Raw genomic sequence first — 20,791 nt, forward strand, 5'->3', positions numbered from 1 at the left:
TTCTTACTTAGAAATTCATTTCCTTGGATCTACTGGATAAATGTCCACTAAAATGTTAACCTAACCTCACAAATAATTCTCCTTCAAGATCTTCTTGCTAGAAACCTTATCCGTTCATGAGAGAAAATCATATTTCAAAAATTATATTTCATTGACGAGTCTTATGTGTCGATGTGAAATTGAGAAACATACTGATGAATGCTATATTTAATATACGTTTAAATATTTAACTATTTATGTATTTACTCTACTAATCTCAACTACGTATCTGTTTTCCTAACCTAATCTTCATCGAAGCTTCGTTCAACTTGACTCAGAAAATTTCCAAGACCTCGACAACAAACGTCCACCCCCAAGAGGCAATTGAACGAGCTTATCATCGGCGCCCATCGTAGTCTGTATCGCGATCGCCTGGAAGCTTCGCGTGCATCGAAGCTGGCACGCGAGAGAGCGGTGCAGTATGGCAGTAGTGCAAGCAATCACTTGGATTGACGGAAGTGGACACGAGAGACACAACGACTGCAGTGGACGAAGAGAGGGCGGTGGAGACGGGGGAAGTCTGCGTGAGAGGAGAACGTGGCCGGTGACGTCACATCCGGTAGCTGGTCGACGTTTCACTCTCTTTTTCTCTTTCGCAGAACGCGCGCGCCATCAACAGAAAGAAACGCGAACGCGTGCACTGAATTCCTCATGTGTCCCGCGTTCCTCGCTCATGCGTCTTTGCCAGGATTTACACGTGTCATCTTTCTTTTAGCAAGTTCGTAGGTCGAGGATTGCTCAGAAGAGATGAGATTGATCGCTTCTGCAGTTTGAGAACTTCTGCATAGAATAATTTTGTGGCAACACGGCAGAACTGCACTACATATTATTAGTATTCAAGCTTTCCAGATAATGATAACGATAATGATGATAGCTTCGTTGGTTTCATTGGCTTGAGGACCCTCGATGAAGCTAGCCACTCTAACAGTGATAAACAACCCAACGATATCGAAGATTGAGAGCTTCGAAACTTGTGCAACTCGGTACTACATTTTATCGATATGTGTCATTTGGTCTCTGATGAAGCTAACTGCAGTACTTTCCAAGAAAATGTTCCATCTCTTAATGGAGAATTCGGAATTCCTAAATAACAAGAACTCCACTTACCTATTTTACTGTTGGGACTGTAAGGATCGTAGCTGCTGGTGCTCATAGGGCTGGCGTATCCGTTGTTGCTACTGGGCTGCTGCTGCTGTTGATGTGCCAAGGGGCTGGAATGAGCGAGAGGCGGTTGCTGTTGCTGCGACTCGGTCAACTGTTGCTGAGGATTCGTGTAGACCACGTGTTGGCCCTGCAGCGTGGCGGTCGGTGAACCTGGGCTGTTCGCGGCTAGCCAGTCGTCGGGTCTGGCGCTTTTGTTACCCGCCGCGATCCCAGCGAACAGGCCACCGGCCGCAGTAACCGGGCCCGCGACCGATGAGGACGTCGTGGACGTTCCAGCCAGGAGTTCAGGCGTCTCGGCCTTGACCAGCGTCAGGGACGCGGCTCCAGCCACCACAGAGGTGATCGTTCCGACGCCTGCTACCCCGGTATTCGAGCCTCCGTTAGTCGTGTCCATGCTGGAGTCGCTGGTGTCCATGCTGGACGTCGCTGGATCCGCAGTGGCTAACCTGGAAGTGGCTGCCAACACGACACCCCCCGTGCCAACCACTCCCGACGCCTCATCGTAACGCACCGCTACGTTGCCGCTCACTAAGCTGGCCACCGTGACGGGTCCTCTGCTCACCTCTGTTCACTTGCCTCTCAAAGTCCCCTAGGGAGATTCTAGTAGCTTTTGTAAACCCTTTCTCCCAATTTTCTGATGGTTTTGATGAAATTCGAGGTGGTTCGTCGAGTTTTGACGCTGTTTGAAGAGGTTTTAAGAGGTTTGGCTGGCTTGTTTAAGGGGTTCACGATAACCTGGCGGCTTGAAAGGCAGTGGATTTCGTCGTCAGAGGCTCCCAGGCTCGATTAATTGGGTTCTGACCCCTGGATGCCGATGGGTGCTCTGTGAGTTTGGATTCGTATGGGGATTGCAAGAGAAAGACCCAAGTTTGTCCTACGTTTGGTAGGGTGTGAGCGTGTCTTGGGTCCAAGTCTCTTAATCTAACTGCTATTATGCACGCGATTATGCTCTGGTTACAAAGGACGAGACTCGAGTTGGTTGCACCGATTGCTTTTTGGACTCTCGTCGAGGGACTTCCTCTACCGCATCTTGAAGTGCGCCTCGAACCGCGGGCCCAGGTGCATGCTAGTCGAGTCGGATCGTCGTCCGTTGCTGTCTTGAGGTATCTGGAACAGAAGATAACAGCTTGGTCAGTCAAAGTCTTGTTGGATTATGTCTCATTAGATTAATTCAACTTTTATTGCTTTTCTGTCCGAATCGTAGAAACGAAGCAGATACTAGGAACTGTACTTGTCGAAAAATCTGTACTTTTCTAAATGTACAATAGAAGAATCCATAACAATATGTACGATAGAAGAGTTTCTAACTGTGCAAGCTACGGTCGCTACAAAATTATCAAACTGGTCTCTTTCATACTTTTCATAGCCACGGAATCTCACAAGATAATTAACAGTGTATCATAGTAATTCCCGCGCTAAAAACAAGATTAGAAGTGTCAAGGTTCAGTGTACCCAGAATTTGCATTTCAATCGTTACGGCTACCGCATTGTCCATTAACATCATCACTCGGTTTATCGTTAACGGATCTCAATAGATTGTCTGAAGAGGACGCGATACGTGTAATTTTACGCCTCTCAGGATGCTCAATGTGTCGATAAATATAAACTGACTTGGTAAAATCTGAAGCTTGTTCTGTATCAATGGTGGACTAATGGAAAATTAGTGGAACTCAATGGAACATTGATAGGAAATTAGCGAGCAATTAATAGAAAAATTCGTAACACGATCTATTTCACGCAACACTGCTCTAACATAGAATTTGTCTTAATAAAATTTCTATTCTCAAATCATTCAGCAGCCGTCATTAATCGGTAAAAAAAGGGTGAAACGGATGGAAAAAAGCATAATTGTTTGGAAATTACAGGTTGCAGAAGAAATGTGTATATATACTGTACAAGAGAGTGCACACGACACGTCATTACGTCTAAGAGGAACTTCAGAACAGCTCTGGATCGACGCCACGCAATTTCCTCCTGCGTGGAGAAATCGCGGGTAATGATACGCTTGAACGATCGGACGAGCAGCAATGAAACGGGAGCTGGATATTCTTGGTCCTCTGATCTAAACTCTCAGTCGCCTGAAAAGCGACCACCAGTGCCAATAAAGTTCTTGCAAGCTCGTGACAATCGCGACGGTTCACCGAATTATGCGATCGCAGAGGATATTTGCGACTAGGAAGATGAAACGAAACGTAACAAGAAAGACCAGGGCAGTTTGAAAGATTAGGAGATCGGGAAAATTACGGGGAAAATTGTCAGGAAATTGTGAATAGAATTCTTAATTTAACAAAAATTTATAATAAAGATTTCTAGTTGAAATTAGTAAAAATTACAGAAACCATTGACGAAATAAATTTTCGCTCAACTTAGTTTCGAAATAAATCGATGAATCATCGAGAGAAATTATTTAGCCATACGTCGATTAAAAAATAGCAGGAAATTTGAAAATATTAATGACAAACGTAGCTTTACTTTTTAAATCACTTTTTTAAGATACAGTTTGAAACTTTTAAAATACAAGGACATCGATATGGCAAGTGGTTTAAATGTCTCAAGTGAGAGAATAAGAGGGTCGGGATGCATCTGACAGGGCAGACGGTTGTTCAACGCGGCAGAGTCACGTGGAAATTGAGCAATTGAGAAAGAGGAGGATTACGACAACGCAGAAGTTGCGTCCCGGAGACATGTCGCTTGAAACAATGCAATTGTAAATTGATAGGATGCTCTGTGTCGGTAGTAGGACGCCTTTTTATCAAGTAACGACGAGTGAAAGTCGCTGTTGGTCACGTGGGCAAATCGCTTTTTACAATTCGCCCGTAAAAACAGTTAAAACTGCAATAAATTGCTGTAATCACATTGTGCCAAGCAAAATATTCTATGTAATTCGAAATGAAAGACTATTACCTCTCGCTTATTTATTTTCAAGAAGCTTTTTCAGCTTGAAAATTCACTGTAACACGCTTTTTTTCAAAAGAAAAAGAGAAGATTCTTGTATGGTATTCGAAAATATCACTATAACGCGTTTAACTTAACTTCACTTGAAACTATCACGAATCACGAATCTTCACTGTAAAAATAACTTCAAACTACCTGAAACCAATATTTTCAAAATTGCGTTAAAATCACAATTGCAGAAGCTTTTTATCTTGAAATTGAAACAATTATTTCAACAAGTGGCAGAGAAGAGAATTTTATTTTTATTTGTGAGAAATTAATTCCATTCGTTGTACACTTCACTGGAAACAATAACAGCGATGAAACCATAGAACCACGGTGGCGATTTTTAAAAAGCAATTCTTCAATCTGAATCACACTTCACTGAGATCTAACAGCAAGAAAAACTCTATAAAACCACAGCAACAATTAACAAAAGTAGATTTCCCAGCTTCGATAAATCGTACGTACCGCGACAAATGCATTTAGCGATCGCTGCGCCATCTAGGCTATCCCAAACAGCGTCGAAACGAAACTAAAACGCGGCGGGAATCCCCAAACGCGAAAACCAGCGGACAGGAACGTTGGCGAATCGACGTGGAACGAGCGTTTCGAGGAGACGAGTCGTATGGTGCGACGCAGTTGCCCAAACCGTCCCCACCATGGCGATCCATAGGCCTTGAAACGATGACCAATGGCGAGACAAGACAGAACGATTGGGTCTGCGACTTTCTACGCAACTGCGGCCTGACTGGCCCCAAAAAGACAACTGAGAATTCCGATTGCGACCAGGTCTGCCCTCTCGGCTCCCCTCTAACCTCTTTTGTTTACCTGTCGTTTCCCTACCACGTTTCTCGGTCTCGCAGCTCCATAACGGGCCTGTTACGTTTACTGGTATTCCACTTGTACATTTGAAATGTGTTATGACACTTTTCAGATCCGAGTTTTTACTTTTGTAGTTGAGATTTCTTAATTTTGGACCAGGAGCTCCGCAACAATTGCGAAGTATTTTTTAGAAATACAAAATGTTGTAATTATTTTTATGGGAAATCTAGTTTGTTGGTATTCCGTTTGGATTCTGACGTATTTGGAGTTTGTCGAGGATTTGTATGAACGACAGATCATAGTTGCTGTATCCTAGGCCTGATCTATCGGGCAGTACATCGCTCGTGTCAGTGCAGTCGAGACCGTGTACCCGAAAACAGCGATTTATTAATCACCGTTGTCATCTGGAACACGCACGGCCGACTTCTGACAATAGCAGCCTGGTAGGCCGTGTGTCACCAGCAGAACGACCAAGCTTGCTCTGCACGTCGTTGCGGCACGACTAATCGATTATTAAAGTCGGACATGGCGCATCGGCGATGACACTCGCAGTGATCCTAATATTTGGACGCGGTTCAATTACTAAATCAGTTTCGACGGCGAGATCCTCGCCAATTAACGAGAGTAACATCAGTCATCCGGTCGAAAACTCTACTTTGGTTGAGAATTAATGAAACATTGTTGACAAGTAAAAATTTTAGCATTACCCTAAAAATAAATTAAAAATACAAATTCCAATTCCGCACAATTAATAAAAAGAGCACATTTAAAAAAATGATTCAAAGAATGCATCGGATCAACTGCTCGCAGACAAAATAAAAATGGTCTTAAATCCGGTTTGCAAAGTGTGAGAAGATTCCGCGTGTAGTATGCAAATTGGATGGGTCTCTGTGAGCAGGTCTGGTGGGGCAGGCTCGGTAAGAGAGCTAGGAAGTTCAGAAAGTGCGACGAAAGTGTACGAAAATCGTACGAGTAGTTGTGCAGCTAGTAAAATATCGATCCAATTACAGTGTACGCCCCTTTACCCCTGTCCCTGGCGCTGAACTCATGGGGATTCTGGGTAGGGGGACAGCCTAACCTTCGACACTAACCCTGACCCACCCCACTATGGTCGCTCGCCAATTCCTACCTTCCTTTCGCGACACTCTCACATTTCTCTATCCCTTCTTTAGAGATCCTACGCTTCCCCATTTGATTTATGGAAATATTCATTTTTTAGGGAAATATCTTTTCAGTTCGATTGGCACTGATGATGAGAACGATGACTTGCATCAGAACAATTGACGATCTTCCATACACAATAGCATTTTCTAAATGATATTCGTTCAAGCGATATTGCAACCTCATCCTGATCGTAGAATTTCTTTTTCGCTATAAACCAAGTCAGCCCGGTGCGGTATTCAATTTCCAATAATTGCGGCTGAAGAGAGTCCGGTCCCTTTTTCTAGCGGTGCTATTTCGTTTTCAACGTAAAAGCTGGTGAGAAACACATCGGCGTCGTCGGTATCGAAACACGTCCGGATATTATTACGGATATTGAATTCATGTCGGAGGCTTGGACGTGCGCGTCGAATCGCAAATTGAATGCGCGGTTGAATCGCGCCTGCACGACGGCAACCGGGAACAGCGTTGCGCCACGCGAAATAGTATATCAACAGGTAGCCCCTCGCGGTTTTTGTCGTATTAATGCTGTTAAATCGAGCAAAATCCTAGCTCCGGTTCAGAAATGTTGACATGAATGGTGGCTTTCCTACGAAGGACAGTAAATCGATGATATAATCAGTTAGGAAGGTGATTGAAGCTACAGTGGCTCACGAAAACACTTTTCCAAGTGAAGTTTAAGAGAAAATGACAAGAAATTCCGAGACATATTTGAAACTGAGAAAATAAATAAGAAAATTGTAAGACAAAATCGATGTTTCGTAATATATTAGATATATTCTTTAAATATGTTTCAGAGATTCGGCAAAAATTTTTACTACAGTAAAATATAGGGTTTAATGAACTCAATTGTATTTTTCATATTAAGAAGTTTACAGAATCCATTTGATTTCGAAAGAAAAGTGTAATTTTCATTATCTGAATTTATTAAAATAACAAACAGAATGGGATGCAAGCATAACAAACAGAATAGGATTTAAGATGGAAAAATGACACTGACACAAGTATAATAATAAAATGGGGATGAATATGAGCAGGGCGAGTGGTCGAATTTTTTCATAAAATTTTAAGTAATTTATGCGTGTGCTCAGAGGAAACAACGTGTGTCTGGATTAATTTGAATTAACCAGCGCCGAGTTTGCATGGAATCGTGAAGCTTGTTTTGTTTTAATTTAGGACAGAGGTACGTGAGGTCTAAATATACGATTCATTTGGACGGAATTAAAAATCTTGGCTTGCATAAAAGATTTTATTTTAGTCGAAATTATTACGTTTATCGTGCATCAACTGGGGAGTCTATAAAATTGAAGAAATTATTCCAAAATTGGTAAAGAAGAAGTAACATTGCTAAGTAGGTCGAGACATTCGTGATCAGACATCCTTAACGCTGAAGTCTCTGACGATCCATCTAGGGTCACAAGCAGGAATTTCATATTCTGTCTCAATGAAACCATTTCACCATTTAACTATTTTTATCGTAAATGCTATTTTTATTTAGAAATAGAACCAATGATCTTCGATTTTTTCTGGAATTTTCTGGATTTTCTCTGGGACGCGGAGAGTTCAAAGGTAGATTTCGCTTCTATGGTGAGTAACAGGCACGGATGCGATCCTCCTCCTGCATCCTCTAGTAGCTCGTGGAAGGTTCATGGCTCGTCTGGATGAGGGGGGTTGCAGGGTGGAGGGATTTATTGCTCAGAGGTCGCAGCCGGGATCCGCATCCTAGAGCTGGGCTAGGCATTGACCTAGATGTCCTGTTTGCGTTTCTAGCGGCATTTTCTTTCGTTTTTCTCTCGACCCACCCTGTCTGCACACATTTATTCTCATCCCTTGTACCACTTTTTATAGACTACACCTCTTATACCGTTTTTTGTCAATTTTGCAATATAGAATTTTTAATTTAATTACTCGACAATTTTAAGATTTAATATTGGGATTACAGGAGTCCAAATGACCAATTTTTAATTTTTTATACATTATTGTTCTTTTTTTCGTATTTTTCTATGTGTATTTGTTCATACGTTAGAGGAGCGAAGGTTCCGTATGTGACTCTAATTCGATGGGCAGGGACTGTAGAGCTAAGGACGTCTGACCAAAGCGTCTGAATCTACATCTTCTCTCACGTTTGTAGAATGGACGTTAAAACTCATTTGCGTTAAAATCACTCCACCTAATATTCCATTTCAATAACCAAAACCCATAGACAAAACTTCAACCAATCACAGAACCATCCATGGATCAATACGAAGATCAGGAATCTTAGCGTATCATCAAAAGTATGAAAACCTTGCCTGTATACGAGGAATATCCTCCAGCGATTGCTTGCACGTTTCAACGTCATGAAAAGAGAGAGGAAGAAAGGTTGATGGAAGAGAGCCAGCCCAGGGCCAGAATCTGCAGTCGAGCGAGAAGTTAGGAAGAGGCACACAGGACTGCAGGGATACAGTCACCGAACGAGGATGGAGAAAGCGGAGAGAGGACATCTAGGTCAATGCCTGTCCTCGCTCCAGGGTTCGTATCCCGGCTACAACATCCGATCAACACCACCCTGCAACCCTCCTTGCGTCGAGACTCTCTCTCCCAACCACCGCGCCTCCCAGCGGCGTGTGGCGTATCTCGAAAAGACGCCATAGTTGGATCTCTATAGGGTGAGGCGGAAATTGTGCTGAGACTAAAAGGACCCGGAAACTCTTTCTGCGAGATGAAACTCTTTGACGAACTTTTAGATTGGGGTAAATGTACAGGTCTACAGTGACGATTTATATTATATGGATTTTTAGATGATAAAAAGTATAGCTGTTATTGGGGAATGTAAGGAGGAGGAATGTAACAAGATCGTTTGATATATGAAAAATATGAGGTTAGAAAATATCACTTAGAAAATTAATTGAAATTTTCATAAGAACTGCCTGCAAACTTCTAAATATTCCTGGAGATATTATGCGGACTTGAAAATATCCCCAGAAACTTCATATGGACTTTGAAACCTTTTTAGGGATTTTCCACCAGCTTCAAAATCTTCTTAGAGGCTTCTTGTTAGGCACTTCAATTTCTCATACAAAATCTATTAAAAAGTTTCTATAATTCTAGATCCACCTATTAAAATTTCAAATAAAACTGAAATTCTCAAAAAGGAATTTCGTAAAAATCCGCTCAATTCTGTTATTAAAAAGCAATATCGGAAATCGAAAATTAACCACACATTCCCACTAGAATCAAAGATTTGAATTAACCCCCTTTATAATCACCCTGCGAGTTTCGCCCCACCCAGTATACGCGTCTGCCTAGGCTTCCTCCTCTCGTTGGCCCGTGTCTCACTCTCTCCTGGTAACTAGGCCATCAGATCGATCCTGCAGCGGCACCAACACCGCTGCAAGCATTGCCACCACCACGGCAGCACGTCGTCTCAAGTTTCTCCGAGTTGGTCTGGGTTAGGTCTGGGTTAGATCCTCTTCGAGGCCACTCCAGACTTCGGATTCTGGCCGCAGAGAGCTGAGAAAAGATTTTACCGCCTAGTAGAACGTGTTCCTTTGGTCACGCGCATCTTGCATAAAGTTAGAACTCGCGATTCTGCTGAACCAACTTCTCAGTTTCTAGGCTTTGTACGTTGGTAGCACTCATTAACACCTCGATGGGTCGAATGGAAGTGGGAGTTGAGGAAAATGGATGGTACTTGAGAAAATCGTCCGACTCAATGGTTCGTGTAGCTTTGATGAAATTTTTGAATTTCAGGCCAAGTCCTTGCCTCGATATTCAACTTTATAGATATAGTAAAAGATTATGAAATCGCAATGAATCGTCGACTGTGATTAAATTTTAGATATAAGAATCCCAAACAATACGATTTTTATCGTGAGAACCTTCTAATGTCCCTAGACTTTTTCCCTATAGATCTAGTAACTTTACAGTAATAATCGTTACATGGAAATGTGAAAGCGAATCCTAACGTGAAAAATATGACGAGTCCATTTAATTGGAACAGCCAATACGAAACACAGCGAAGAACAGTGGCCGATCTGACCTGGATGCAAGATTCATCGGCGATCGTGCTCGCAGCCAGGCCAGTTAATTTTTCCATTGCATCCAGCAAAGAAACCGATGATCCTGACTATCGTTGACCCCGATGCCAACATCGAGGCCGCGATTATCGCGTCGAGCCACAGATATCAGGCCTTTTCGTTCACGTTACGACAGCCATTACGTAATCGTTACACCGGCTAGACGTTTGAATGGAGCTTCTGTTTAGTTTTGAGTCATCAGCTGCGTGATTTAAACCCTGTTCAGTTAATTAGGCGCCAGGTTGGAGCAATTCACTTCCGTTTGATTAAATATGGAACAATTTATAGGAATTTTGCCAACCTAACCTAAAATTGTAGACTTGCACTTAATATGTTTTTAAACGAATCTTTAAACGATGATGACATTTAAAAATAGCCGAATTTTAATTGGAGAATAAAAGTGTTTTGCATTTAGAATGTCCTTTGATTAAAATATACAAAAATTCTATAAGATTATTGCAAGTTATTGCAAGTCTGTAACGCACTGTACGCGTCATAGTTACAGCGTCCATTTTTAATTGCAAAAAAAAAAAAAAAATGAAAAAGAATTAGAGAAAGGAAAAGGTCTTGTAAAATGTAAAATTGATATTGCTTTACTTGCAAGGGATTATTAATTATGACAGTATGCGATAGTTACCAGTATTTTTAGAAACTTTCTTTTCCATAATTCTTCTTATTAATATTAAATTATCCTGGGAACAATTAGTGTCCTTATTCTAATCTGCGATAGGTATAAGTAGAGCCTAACTGCAATTTTCCTATCTGCTGCTGATAGATCAAGAAACGAGGCATGCTGTTCCAAGATGCACTTTCGAACGGTCGATAAGGATCGACATTGATCCAAATGAGCGGCCTGATGTTTGCACAATCCAGGCTAAACGTGTTCGCTGTCTGCTGACCCGCAAGTAGGTCGCGACAGCCTCCATCTGAAAGTTCATGGTCCATCGCAAGAAGAAAACACTGTGGTTAACCTCTTGTTATTACTCTAACCCTTTATACTATCAATACAATGCACCAAAAATTGTCCAGAAAATATTTTTTCTATATTGACGTGTGCTTCATAGCCGACAGATTATTGGTGGATTGATATCTTTAAAAAGTGAGTGGTTATCGGATGGATAATTGATATATTACTAATTAATAAATTGATATTTAGAAAATTGGCAATAACTGGGTTATTGTTAGCAAAATTAATATCTGGGAATTTAGTAGGTGAAAAATTCACAAGTGATAGCTTAATTGGTGGACATTGCCTGCGCTAAAAATTCTCAAATTCTACTAATTATCTAATTTGTTTCAAAATGCTAATGAAAATAAATGTGGCTGGTATTAGAAGAGAAGAAAAATTGCAATATTTGATAACGTATTCTTTGAAAACCATAAGTTGTTATGTCAAGAGATGAGATGCAATGGAACGACATTCTCAAACATCCATCAACTTTAACGAACCAAAGAAGAATTCGTTCCCTCGCATCGGCCAATTAGAATAATCACTAAAAACGAATGCACATGTTAACCAGAGAAAATATCGGCGCGAGAACGGCGAACTAGCTGGGAATGCGGCGAAAAATTTCAATTGAATGGAAAATATGTTTTTAGAGAGGCCTGTTTTCCATTCGGAATCAAGTCCAACGCTCTTCTTCCTTAATTAACGTTCGAATTGAAATCGGGAACGAGGTGAACGTGGGAGAACAGGAATTATAGAAAATTCTCTTCTTAAACTTGTAGATTATCCGATTTTTCATCTTTATTAATTATAGTAATAACTAGAATTTCTTTAAGCTAATTGTCAGTGAATTAACGTTATTATGCACGGGATTTGATTTTTATTCTAGATAAAGAATGACTTTCTATGGCAAAAGTGTTTACCGAAGAAGATTATCAGAATTGACTAGGTTCCTCAATGTGGCATTTCATATAAACGTCATTATCGGTTTATTGAATTGTCGAAAAAACTTGGTCTTGGTTACATAATTTGAGAATCACTTGGAGTAGAAATATTTAAATTAAAAAATTGCAATAGAAAACCCCGTAGAAAATATTTTTAAAGGAAACCACAATTTAGGATCACGCTTAACAAAGATCCAAATTTGGTGACGTAGTTTTTGCAAAATGCCCGAAGCAATTTCAATCAAATTTTGACTGAACGTTCCACTCATAATGTTCAATCAATTGCACATACAGTTTATTACTGGCTCTCCTAAAAAAGAAATTAAATAAAAGATAAATAAAAGATAGTTCTGCAGCTAGCGAATGGTAGTCGTTCTCAAAAAGTTGGACGAACAAAGTAAGATGAGCGAAGATCGTGATTTCGTGGCAAGGGAGTTGCAGAAAGGGAGGGAAAGACTTTAAGCAGAAACTGCTGAGCCACGTTCCTGCGGTACATTGGCTAGAAGACTCGCAACATGCTCTGCTGACTCGGAATCTTTACTTTGTCTCTGGGCGAATCTCTTGAGCAAAGTCAGCCTGTAACACGGTTTCTCTTCAACGCCAGAGAGCTTCGATCGATGCTCCGTGAATGGAATCTGGCGAATGTTCCCGGCAAACTGCGTGCAATCCCTAACTTCCCTATTTTCATCCCTCACGATCACTTTTTTCATATAACGATTCCAAGAAAGGGTCATTGAAAGTAAAAATTGCAAAAAAGAATCTTAATTAACTTATTTCGTTTGTAATTGTTTTTTGGTCGATTTTTGTGACTGAATTTTTTTTTTTTTTTTTTAGGCGAGGTTTTGAAAGGGAATTCGAGGAATTTTTCCAATGCTTTCTTCCTCTATCTAGTAGTTTTATGAAGTTTGAAGTGTATATTTATATGTATTTTAAATAAATATTCCTTTATTATGAATATTATATCCTTTTACGTTCTTTATGTTTTTTATAACATTTATATCCCTCCCTCCAACTCTTCTAATTTTCTACTAATAATTCTTAGCGATTACATGTATCACGTCACGATCGATCACACCCGGTGATTAAGGCCAACAAATCAGAAAATCCTTTCAAACAGCAAACATCTCCTAGAATGACCAACTTCAGACAGCAGATTCCCCTTGTCCGCCATATTATTTCAATTTCTAACCTCTCCATCATATTTCAATTTTATTGTCTACCTTGACAATCAAAAAACTCTTGAAACAGGAAAAGATTAATGGAAAAGAGAAACTGAAAAACACGTACATATAAAAGATTCATAAACAAGAATTTATACAGCGTAATAAGGGTTCAGATCAATAAAGAGCGACCATTATTAGCATGATGGTTAGGTTAGGAATAATTTCCATGGATTTTCGCGTGGGAGAGAATGACTGGGAGCGAATTTCCCGTGTAGAAAATCGACGAGAACCAGCCATGGGAGTGTTGCCGCTCACTCGAGGCGCGAGGAAGGGGCCGAGGGATCGATTTCTCGGTTTATTCCGCGGCTGCACGGGGGTGCATGCGCGTTGCAAGTAGGGCAGAGGCGACGCCGACTACGACGCCATCGTCGAACGCGTTCGCCGCAACGAAAACGCGAGTGGGAACGTGTGAACGAAAAATCCCCACGAATGTTTATGAAGTCTTCGATGACTATGGCGATCAACCCCTTAAGTTGTAGGTCTTTTTACAGAATTTAATAAAAAAGTAGTCATATTTTAACGACAGGGGTTATGAAATCTTGGATGACTATGGAGACGAAAGGAAAAATTTACGATATGCTATTAGAAATTTGGAAGGAACATGTTTCGACAAATTCATCTTAGATTGTGTTTGTTTATAAAAATCATGGAATAAACGGATCTCCAATATCTTTTGTAAAAAGGCATGGGGAATTAAAAATTTGAAAAGAATAGAATATGTAAATTACATACGCTAGAAATAGAATTTGAAAACTTTTCGTCACGCGATATATTTAGAAAACGCAGAGAGGAAGATTCTCTACGGACAAAGCAAACGGAAGTAGCAGGAGCGAGGAAGATGGACCGAAAAAACGCAGTTCATTAAGACAAAAATCTGGTTGAAAGAAAAACCGGTAGCGGACAAAAGACGTTGGCAAAGAAAGGAGATGAAAGACAAGTTACCAGGATAGTAGAATTAGTAGAAGAAGGAAAAAAGGTGAGAAAAGCCGTAGAACAAGTCAATGGAACACAAAACCAAAGTACAGCACGTGACGCAACATCAAACGCAAAGAAAGGAGAAGGAAAACAAGAGAACGTAAACTAAAGAGACGAAGAAAGTCGGATTCGAAGTGATTACTAAATATGCAGACAAAATGTGGCTTAATCTACTTTTGCTCTCAATATGATGATAACAACATGATATATTTTGCTCTCGATACAGTAATGACGATAATTCGTAGAATTAATAATAAATACACAATTTAATCTTTTTCGTTAGTTTGTAAATAAAATATTATTTGGCTCGTGAACACCTAAAAGAAACTAAAGGAATTTTGTCAAGAAGAAAGTATAGTCATGAAGAACGCACGGATGGAAGAAGAAAGCGTCGACAGAAGCGTGGATCGGGCAAAAACGCCGATAGAGGCGCTGCAGTCGAAAGAGGAAGCAAACAGTCGACGGAAAGCGGAAGGAAGAACGGAGATAAACGGCCACTCTCTCTGTCAATGCACCACACACATATCGACCTAGTTCATAGAACAAGGCTGAATGCCAAGTCACACGAACGCGTGACGTGACGGGGGACCAAAGGAGGGAAGGGGAATTTAATTGGAATTGCTGCGTTCATGAGCTTGAGATAAGAACGAACATGCGAGATTTAGTTGTCATTTTCTGTTATTGGTATACGCACGACAGGATCGGATGTATATGCCGGGAAATTCGCGATTCGCTGCTTCTCAAACGTTATATAGGGTGTTCTCAAACAATATAGCTACTTGTCTTTTGATATACATGACTGAGTGAACATCATTGTGGTGCAAGCTGAGATATTTTGAGAATTTTAATTTAGTAATACGTGTTTTGATTACTAAGAGTATCATCGTTTAATTTCATCATTAATCGTTATATCTCAATTCTTTATATCGTATACTTTAATAAAGTAAAGATAACATAATAACAAGAAGAAAGAATTTAAGTTCCAATGGAGATCGCGCAACGGTTAATTTGGCGGGAAATTCGAATTCAATGTTAAAGATTTGTCGACCCGCGAAAAGTTCCATTCTTGTACGAGCGACTCTATCGGGTCACGCGCTAATAATAGGGCCCTTGATATTAAAATAACTCGGGGTCGCGACATCATTGGTCCACTCGTAGATCACGGTCAAGGACACTCGTTAGCATTTTAAGAGAATCCCTGCTCTCGCTGTTTGATCTCAACTGTTCTCTGATAACAATTAAAATCATATTTTGACTCATTCTAACCTTTAAAAATCTCTTTGGCGATCTTTTATGCGAGGCTGGATTTTACATTCTAATGCATTTTGTTCGCAATAACACATTGAGCATCTTTTCTTAATTTCTAACCTAAAAATGAAATTCAATCTTCCCCGTTAGCAACGTATCGTTCACCAACTTTCTATTTCTTAATAAAAATTGGTCAAAATATTTTGGAACAGCGATTCGATGATAAAAAACGAACTTCTTCTTCGCGTCTCCTTATCACGCCGAACTGATAACGCGTATCGTTCGATGTCTTTCGATCGATACGAAACGCGCCTCGGAGACCCTTGAACTTGAAAGAAGGCCTTGAACCGCGATCATGGATTCAAAAGACCTCTGTAAATTCGTGCAATAAATCGCAACGATCGATTCGATAGAACAAGTTCAAGAATCGATTCGCTCGCCAATCCGTATCGAATTTCTCGGCTGAAGGAACGCGGGGCAGCCGCCAGCTTCGTTATAGCGAATCGAGAACTGCAACTGGGTCTCCGCGTCTTGAAATAGCGTGTGTATCATCCAGCTTCCGAGGTAAACGCGAAGAGCTACTTCCTCAGTTCGTATCTCCCGCGAAATTACCGAAAATTCATGGCGGATAATTTAAAAATATCGATATAATAAAATATTAATCTTAATAAATATTATTATCAAATACAATTCGCAAATATTCTTCCTACTAAATATTACGATGATATTTAGTTTCGAAATTTATATCAGAAACATAACTTTGGAACAAACTATGGATTTTTATGTACAGTATACAAATATCAAGACTGATTTATCAGTGCAATTATACACTTACTATATTAAACAAAAACCTAACCTCGTTGCCAACTTCAAATCCATTTTTAAAACTTCTCATAACATAATGTAGTTTCTTCGTTTTATAGTTTATTTATCATTTTATTATTACACAAAATCTGCATGCATAATCCGGATAACCTATAGGCGAAACGGAGCGTAACTTTGAAAACACCTGTATCTTCGTAACGAAAGTTTGTTTATCAAACGAAAAGCGAAATACTTCCGCGAAATTCATGATACGCCGGTTGCAAACTGGCTTCCTCAGTTAAATAATGAGAATTAATTTACGAGGCGCAAAGGCATCGGATCTCTGCACTCGCGGAATTGGTTACGCGACCGAAAATAGCGCGTGTTCCAAAAACATTTAGAGTGGCTCTTCCTCGACGTTCTTTTCAATCATTGACACAAACCATTCTGTAAATGCATTACGAAAGAAAAGAAAAGCAGTTTGTTAAATTTATCGACACCATTTAATTTCCCTTTTCTTTTCTTAACCTTCTCAGGGTCGAAACATTTTAGGTTATGTAAACGATTTGTTTTTACAATTAGAATAGATAGAAATATAATTTCGCAAATTGGATGACTACTGTTTCGCAGATTAATTAATATCGTTAAAAAAACGAGAAATTTTGAGTATTTGAATATTCTGAAACCTTCATGATTATAGAAATTATTGTATTTAAAAATATACAGAGTAAAAGCTATCGTCGAAGATCGATATAAACGTCGATAAACGTGTCTGAAATTACTCGTTAAGGTCAACATATCGCGGTGCTGGTAGCGCTGCTTAAAGAACAGCATGAACAAATGCAATTCCTATGCGCAGCTGCTCAAACAAGCCGCAGGTCTGCTTTCGAAACCATATGCAGTATGTGTAGAAAAAATTCAATGGCTATATTTAAAACGAGATGTTGAAGCTAGAGTTGGACTGAATGCCAATAATTATTTCGATCGTTAAAAATTTGTTTATTAAAAAAAATAGATATATTTGTAGAGGATGAACGAGAATTCTGACGTGAAAATTTGGTTATTAAAAGAACTGCTTTATTAAAAATTTCAGGCATTGAAAATTCAATAACTAAAAATTTCAATTACTGAAAATCCGATTATTGAAAATTCAATTATGAAAATAAATTGTGCTAGTATATCTTTATTAAGGATTTCTCTATTATTTAAAATATTCTACATGTTCTGAAATACGATTTTCCCAAAAATACCATAACCTAGAAATATTTCATCCATGAAACCACTGTCTTTGAAAGTCTCCGCTATTGTATCTTTTTCTTACTATAGATTTATCCGATATGCAATCTGATATTCGCGTGAGATAATCTAGTAAATTTTACCGCGTGAGAACATTTTCTAGTAATTAAACTCGGTATTACACGTAACAATTCCACTGCTTCAGTGAACTATTCTAGAGAATGTTCTTCGGCAAGCAGGGTTATTCGATACGTAATTGTCGTGCCTTCAGGAGGTATTCTAGGGAACTTTCGGTTTGATTACAATCGTCTAACACGCAATACCGGCTACAGACTAAAATAGATTCTCTGTGAATGGCTGTTTAACGAATCGATCATCGTAAAAATGAAAGGCAAAAAGTCTGTATAACTGTTCCTCTGGAATTGATTATTTTTGACCGGTTCCCAGACAGCAGAGGCCAAGACTCGTTTCACCGTAAGCTCCCGTGAAATCGATAAATTGTGACCAACCGCTCGCAAATTTGCTTCTTTAATGCGGCTTTGCTCTAACGAGCCCAATAACTCAGCCAGGGTATCGTCCATAGAGTTTGCAGTTCCATATAAAACCTTAAAAACAGATGGGAAACTTGCATTCTTAATATTGGCCGGCCTGTCATGGCCGCCAGTTCAGGCCTCTAGATTGTCTGGTGAAAAATGGAAGAAATCCCCGAGAAACTTGAATCTGACCATAAACTTTGATGGCAAAGTATTAAGTGGTATCAATTATAGCGTGAATGTTGTACACAAATTTTATTACTCGTAACGATTTTTAGTGGGAAATATTTAATAATCCAAATTTGTAATATAACGGAATGTTCGATAATTGTAAATTATAAGTTTTATCGATAAAATTGGACAACAGAAGTATCGCAAATTAAATGATTCTCCATTAACAAATAATATCTTGAAAAACCCCATTGGCGTATAAAAAATTCCGCTCTAAATGCAGAAACTCCTTAGGGTATTTTATCAGAATCATCGCACATTCTTTCAAGAATGATCATATTAGAAGAATCGTTATAATTCTACTTTAGGAAAGAATATTACTCGACAAATTTTTTTCAAATACAAATGATCCTATCTTTAAGAGAAAAAATTCCTTAGAATACTTCGCCTCGATAAAAAATTAGAGCATTTACGAGAAAAATTACAACAATTGAATAAACAAAGTCGTGGAAGGATACCTGTAAGCAAGTCGATCGGCGAAAATTAGTGCATTGGCGTCGAACAAAGGTTCGAATGTGGTTGTTTAATCCGAACGAAATTGTGTCGAAGCGGCAGTGCAGCGAGGTCAAGAGCCACGAATACGTTCACCAGGACCTCCTGCGGCGGAGGAGCCGCTACCTCTTCCTCCTTTCTGTTTCTTTCCCTTCTCGAACCCCTCCCTCAATCTTTCGTTCATTCTCTCCTTTTTTATGCGGCCGCACATGGCCGGACACAAGCGACCGTTTGTATACACTGTCGAGCACGTTGCTCGCCTCGGTATTTTTGCTCAGACTTGCGGAGAAATCACGACCAGTTCATCTTGAAATCATTTGCGAGCTTTTATTTTCTCTGGCTGATCGATAATTCAAAGAAATTATTAAAAGGTTAGGTTCTAGTAACTTTTTCAGTAATTGAAATTCCCTAGAAAAATGGCCTTATACGGTCTTATATATAATAGACCCAAAATATGAAATTTAAAAAAATTTTGAATTATTCCAAAATTGTCTATCGCTGTTTGTCGACTCTCGAACACCTAAAGTTCTTCAAGATCCATCTTTATCTAGTCACTGCTACAAATAACTGTGGTATTCGTGACTACTTAATTGGCAACACTTTCGACTGAAGAAAACAACCATATCGCGAATCTACGAGTGTCAAGATCGGTCAGGCTCGATGGAACTGGCATTAAGAACGCTAAATGATCGATTAAAGGCCGCAGCCACGTCAAAGGTCTCATTTCATCGCGCCTAATTGTGTTCCCCTTCAAGCCCGTTTGAAAGTGGACCGTCGATAAAGACAGGCAGAAATAACGATTCAGGAAGTGAGCTAACCAACCAAGCCAGGACAAAGGGAAAGTCCAGAAGAACTGGTGAATCTCCTGCTACAAACGAGAAGAAAAAGTATCGAGAACCACTACATTATACTCGCCATGTAGCTTCTATGGTTGTTTCGTTCTGGCAATTAAGAACGAGGAAAGAGGATTGTGACGCTGCGAACCAAAGAGTTTCCAGGGATTCTCGATAAATATCTCGTTCCTCCTCGCTGTTTTGGTAATTAAGCTGGGAACAAAGCTGATCATGCAAATGGGATTTCAATGTTCCAAGATGAAACACTCAAACTTCGTTTGATCTAACTTGGGTTACATTACGTCTAAGTGTTTTAGGTTATGTTGAGGTATGATGTTTAGGAAATATTTAGTATTGTAAATCTTAATATGAAATACTAGCTCCCAGTTATGATTTTAGATATGTGATACTTTTTAGGTTATGTGACATTTACAAAATGTCCTGTAGGAAATAAAAACTCGATATCTGAACTATTTGTGTCTAGTTTTATTAAATCTTAAGATCGCAATTCCCTAAGAATGATCTTCTCAAGAAACCTAACCTCAAAAGGGATGTGTCTAGGCAACGGTATACAAAATTACAATGGGAAAGAACTAGGAGGGGCCGAGTAATAAGAAAACGTTGAACAGTGCAGCGTTACGAAACAAGCCCAGAATAAACCAGCAAGAATCGTTGAAAAAAGAACGGAATGGGTGAGTAGTCCGCGTGGGCGCGTATAATGTTGCGAGTTTACTCGCGCCACTACGGTATACTACGACAGACCGGCAGGTTTATTGTGCCGGCGACAAACGTCGCAGAGCACATCAAACGCAAGCATTACGCGTGCTTGTTTACGCCATGTTTGGGCGGCCTTGCGTTCTTCAACCATTCTCTCTCCTTTTCTTTCTCTTATTTTTTCCTTCCTGTCACTTTCTGCACGACTTTTCTCCTTTCCTTAATTTATTAAGGAAAAGAAAAAAACATTTCGACCAATTTAGTTTTGAGATTAAAATGAACTATCTTTTAAACTTGTTTTTAGAATTTGCTGTAACTTTTTAGCTCCTTTTCTTGTTCAATATTGTGATACTTTTATTCTTGACAAAACACGTTAGTTATTCTAATCCTTGAAAACAATATATGCAGTGATTATTCATTATTTATTTCCT

At 39.6% G+C, this 20,791-nt stretch overlaps 1 protein-coding gene across 4 annotated transcripts in view; it reads right to left on the reverse strand.

Moving 5' to 3' along the window:
- Positions 1-20,791, reverse strand: part of LOC126874832 (ecdysone receptor) — a 159,115-nt gene that overhangs the window by 84,858 nt on the left and 53,466 nt on the right. For 3 of the 4 annotated variants that reach the window (XM_050637300.1, XM_050637297.1, XM_050637298.1), the window contains one exon: positions 1,147-2,310. In XM_050637300.1, the coding sequence (XP_050493257.1) occupies positions 1,147-1,618 (472 nt within the window). In that variant the 5' untranslated portion in view covers positions 1,619-2,310. Of the gene's footprint in view, positions 1-1,146; positions 2,311-4,107; positions 4,258-20,791 lie in introns of those variants that run through there. The other variant, XM_050637299.1, reaches the window with a different exon arrangement.

This window comes from Bombus huntii, chromosome 16, assembly GCF_024542735.1.
Source record: "Bombus huntii isolate Logan2020A chromosome 16, iyBomHunt1.1, whole genome shotgun sequence".
NCBI lineage: Eukaryota > Metazoa > Arthropoda > Insecta > Hymenoptera > Apidae > Bombus > Bombus huntii.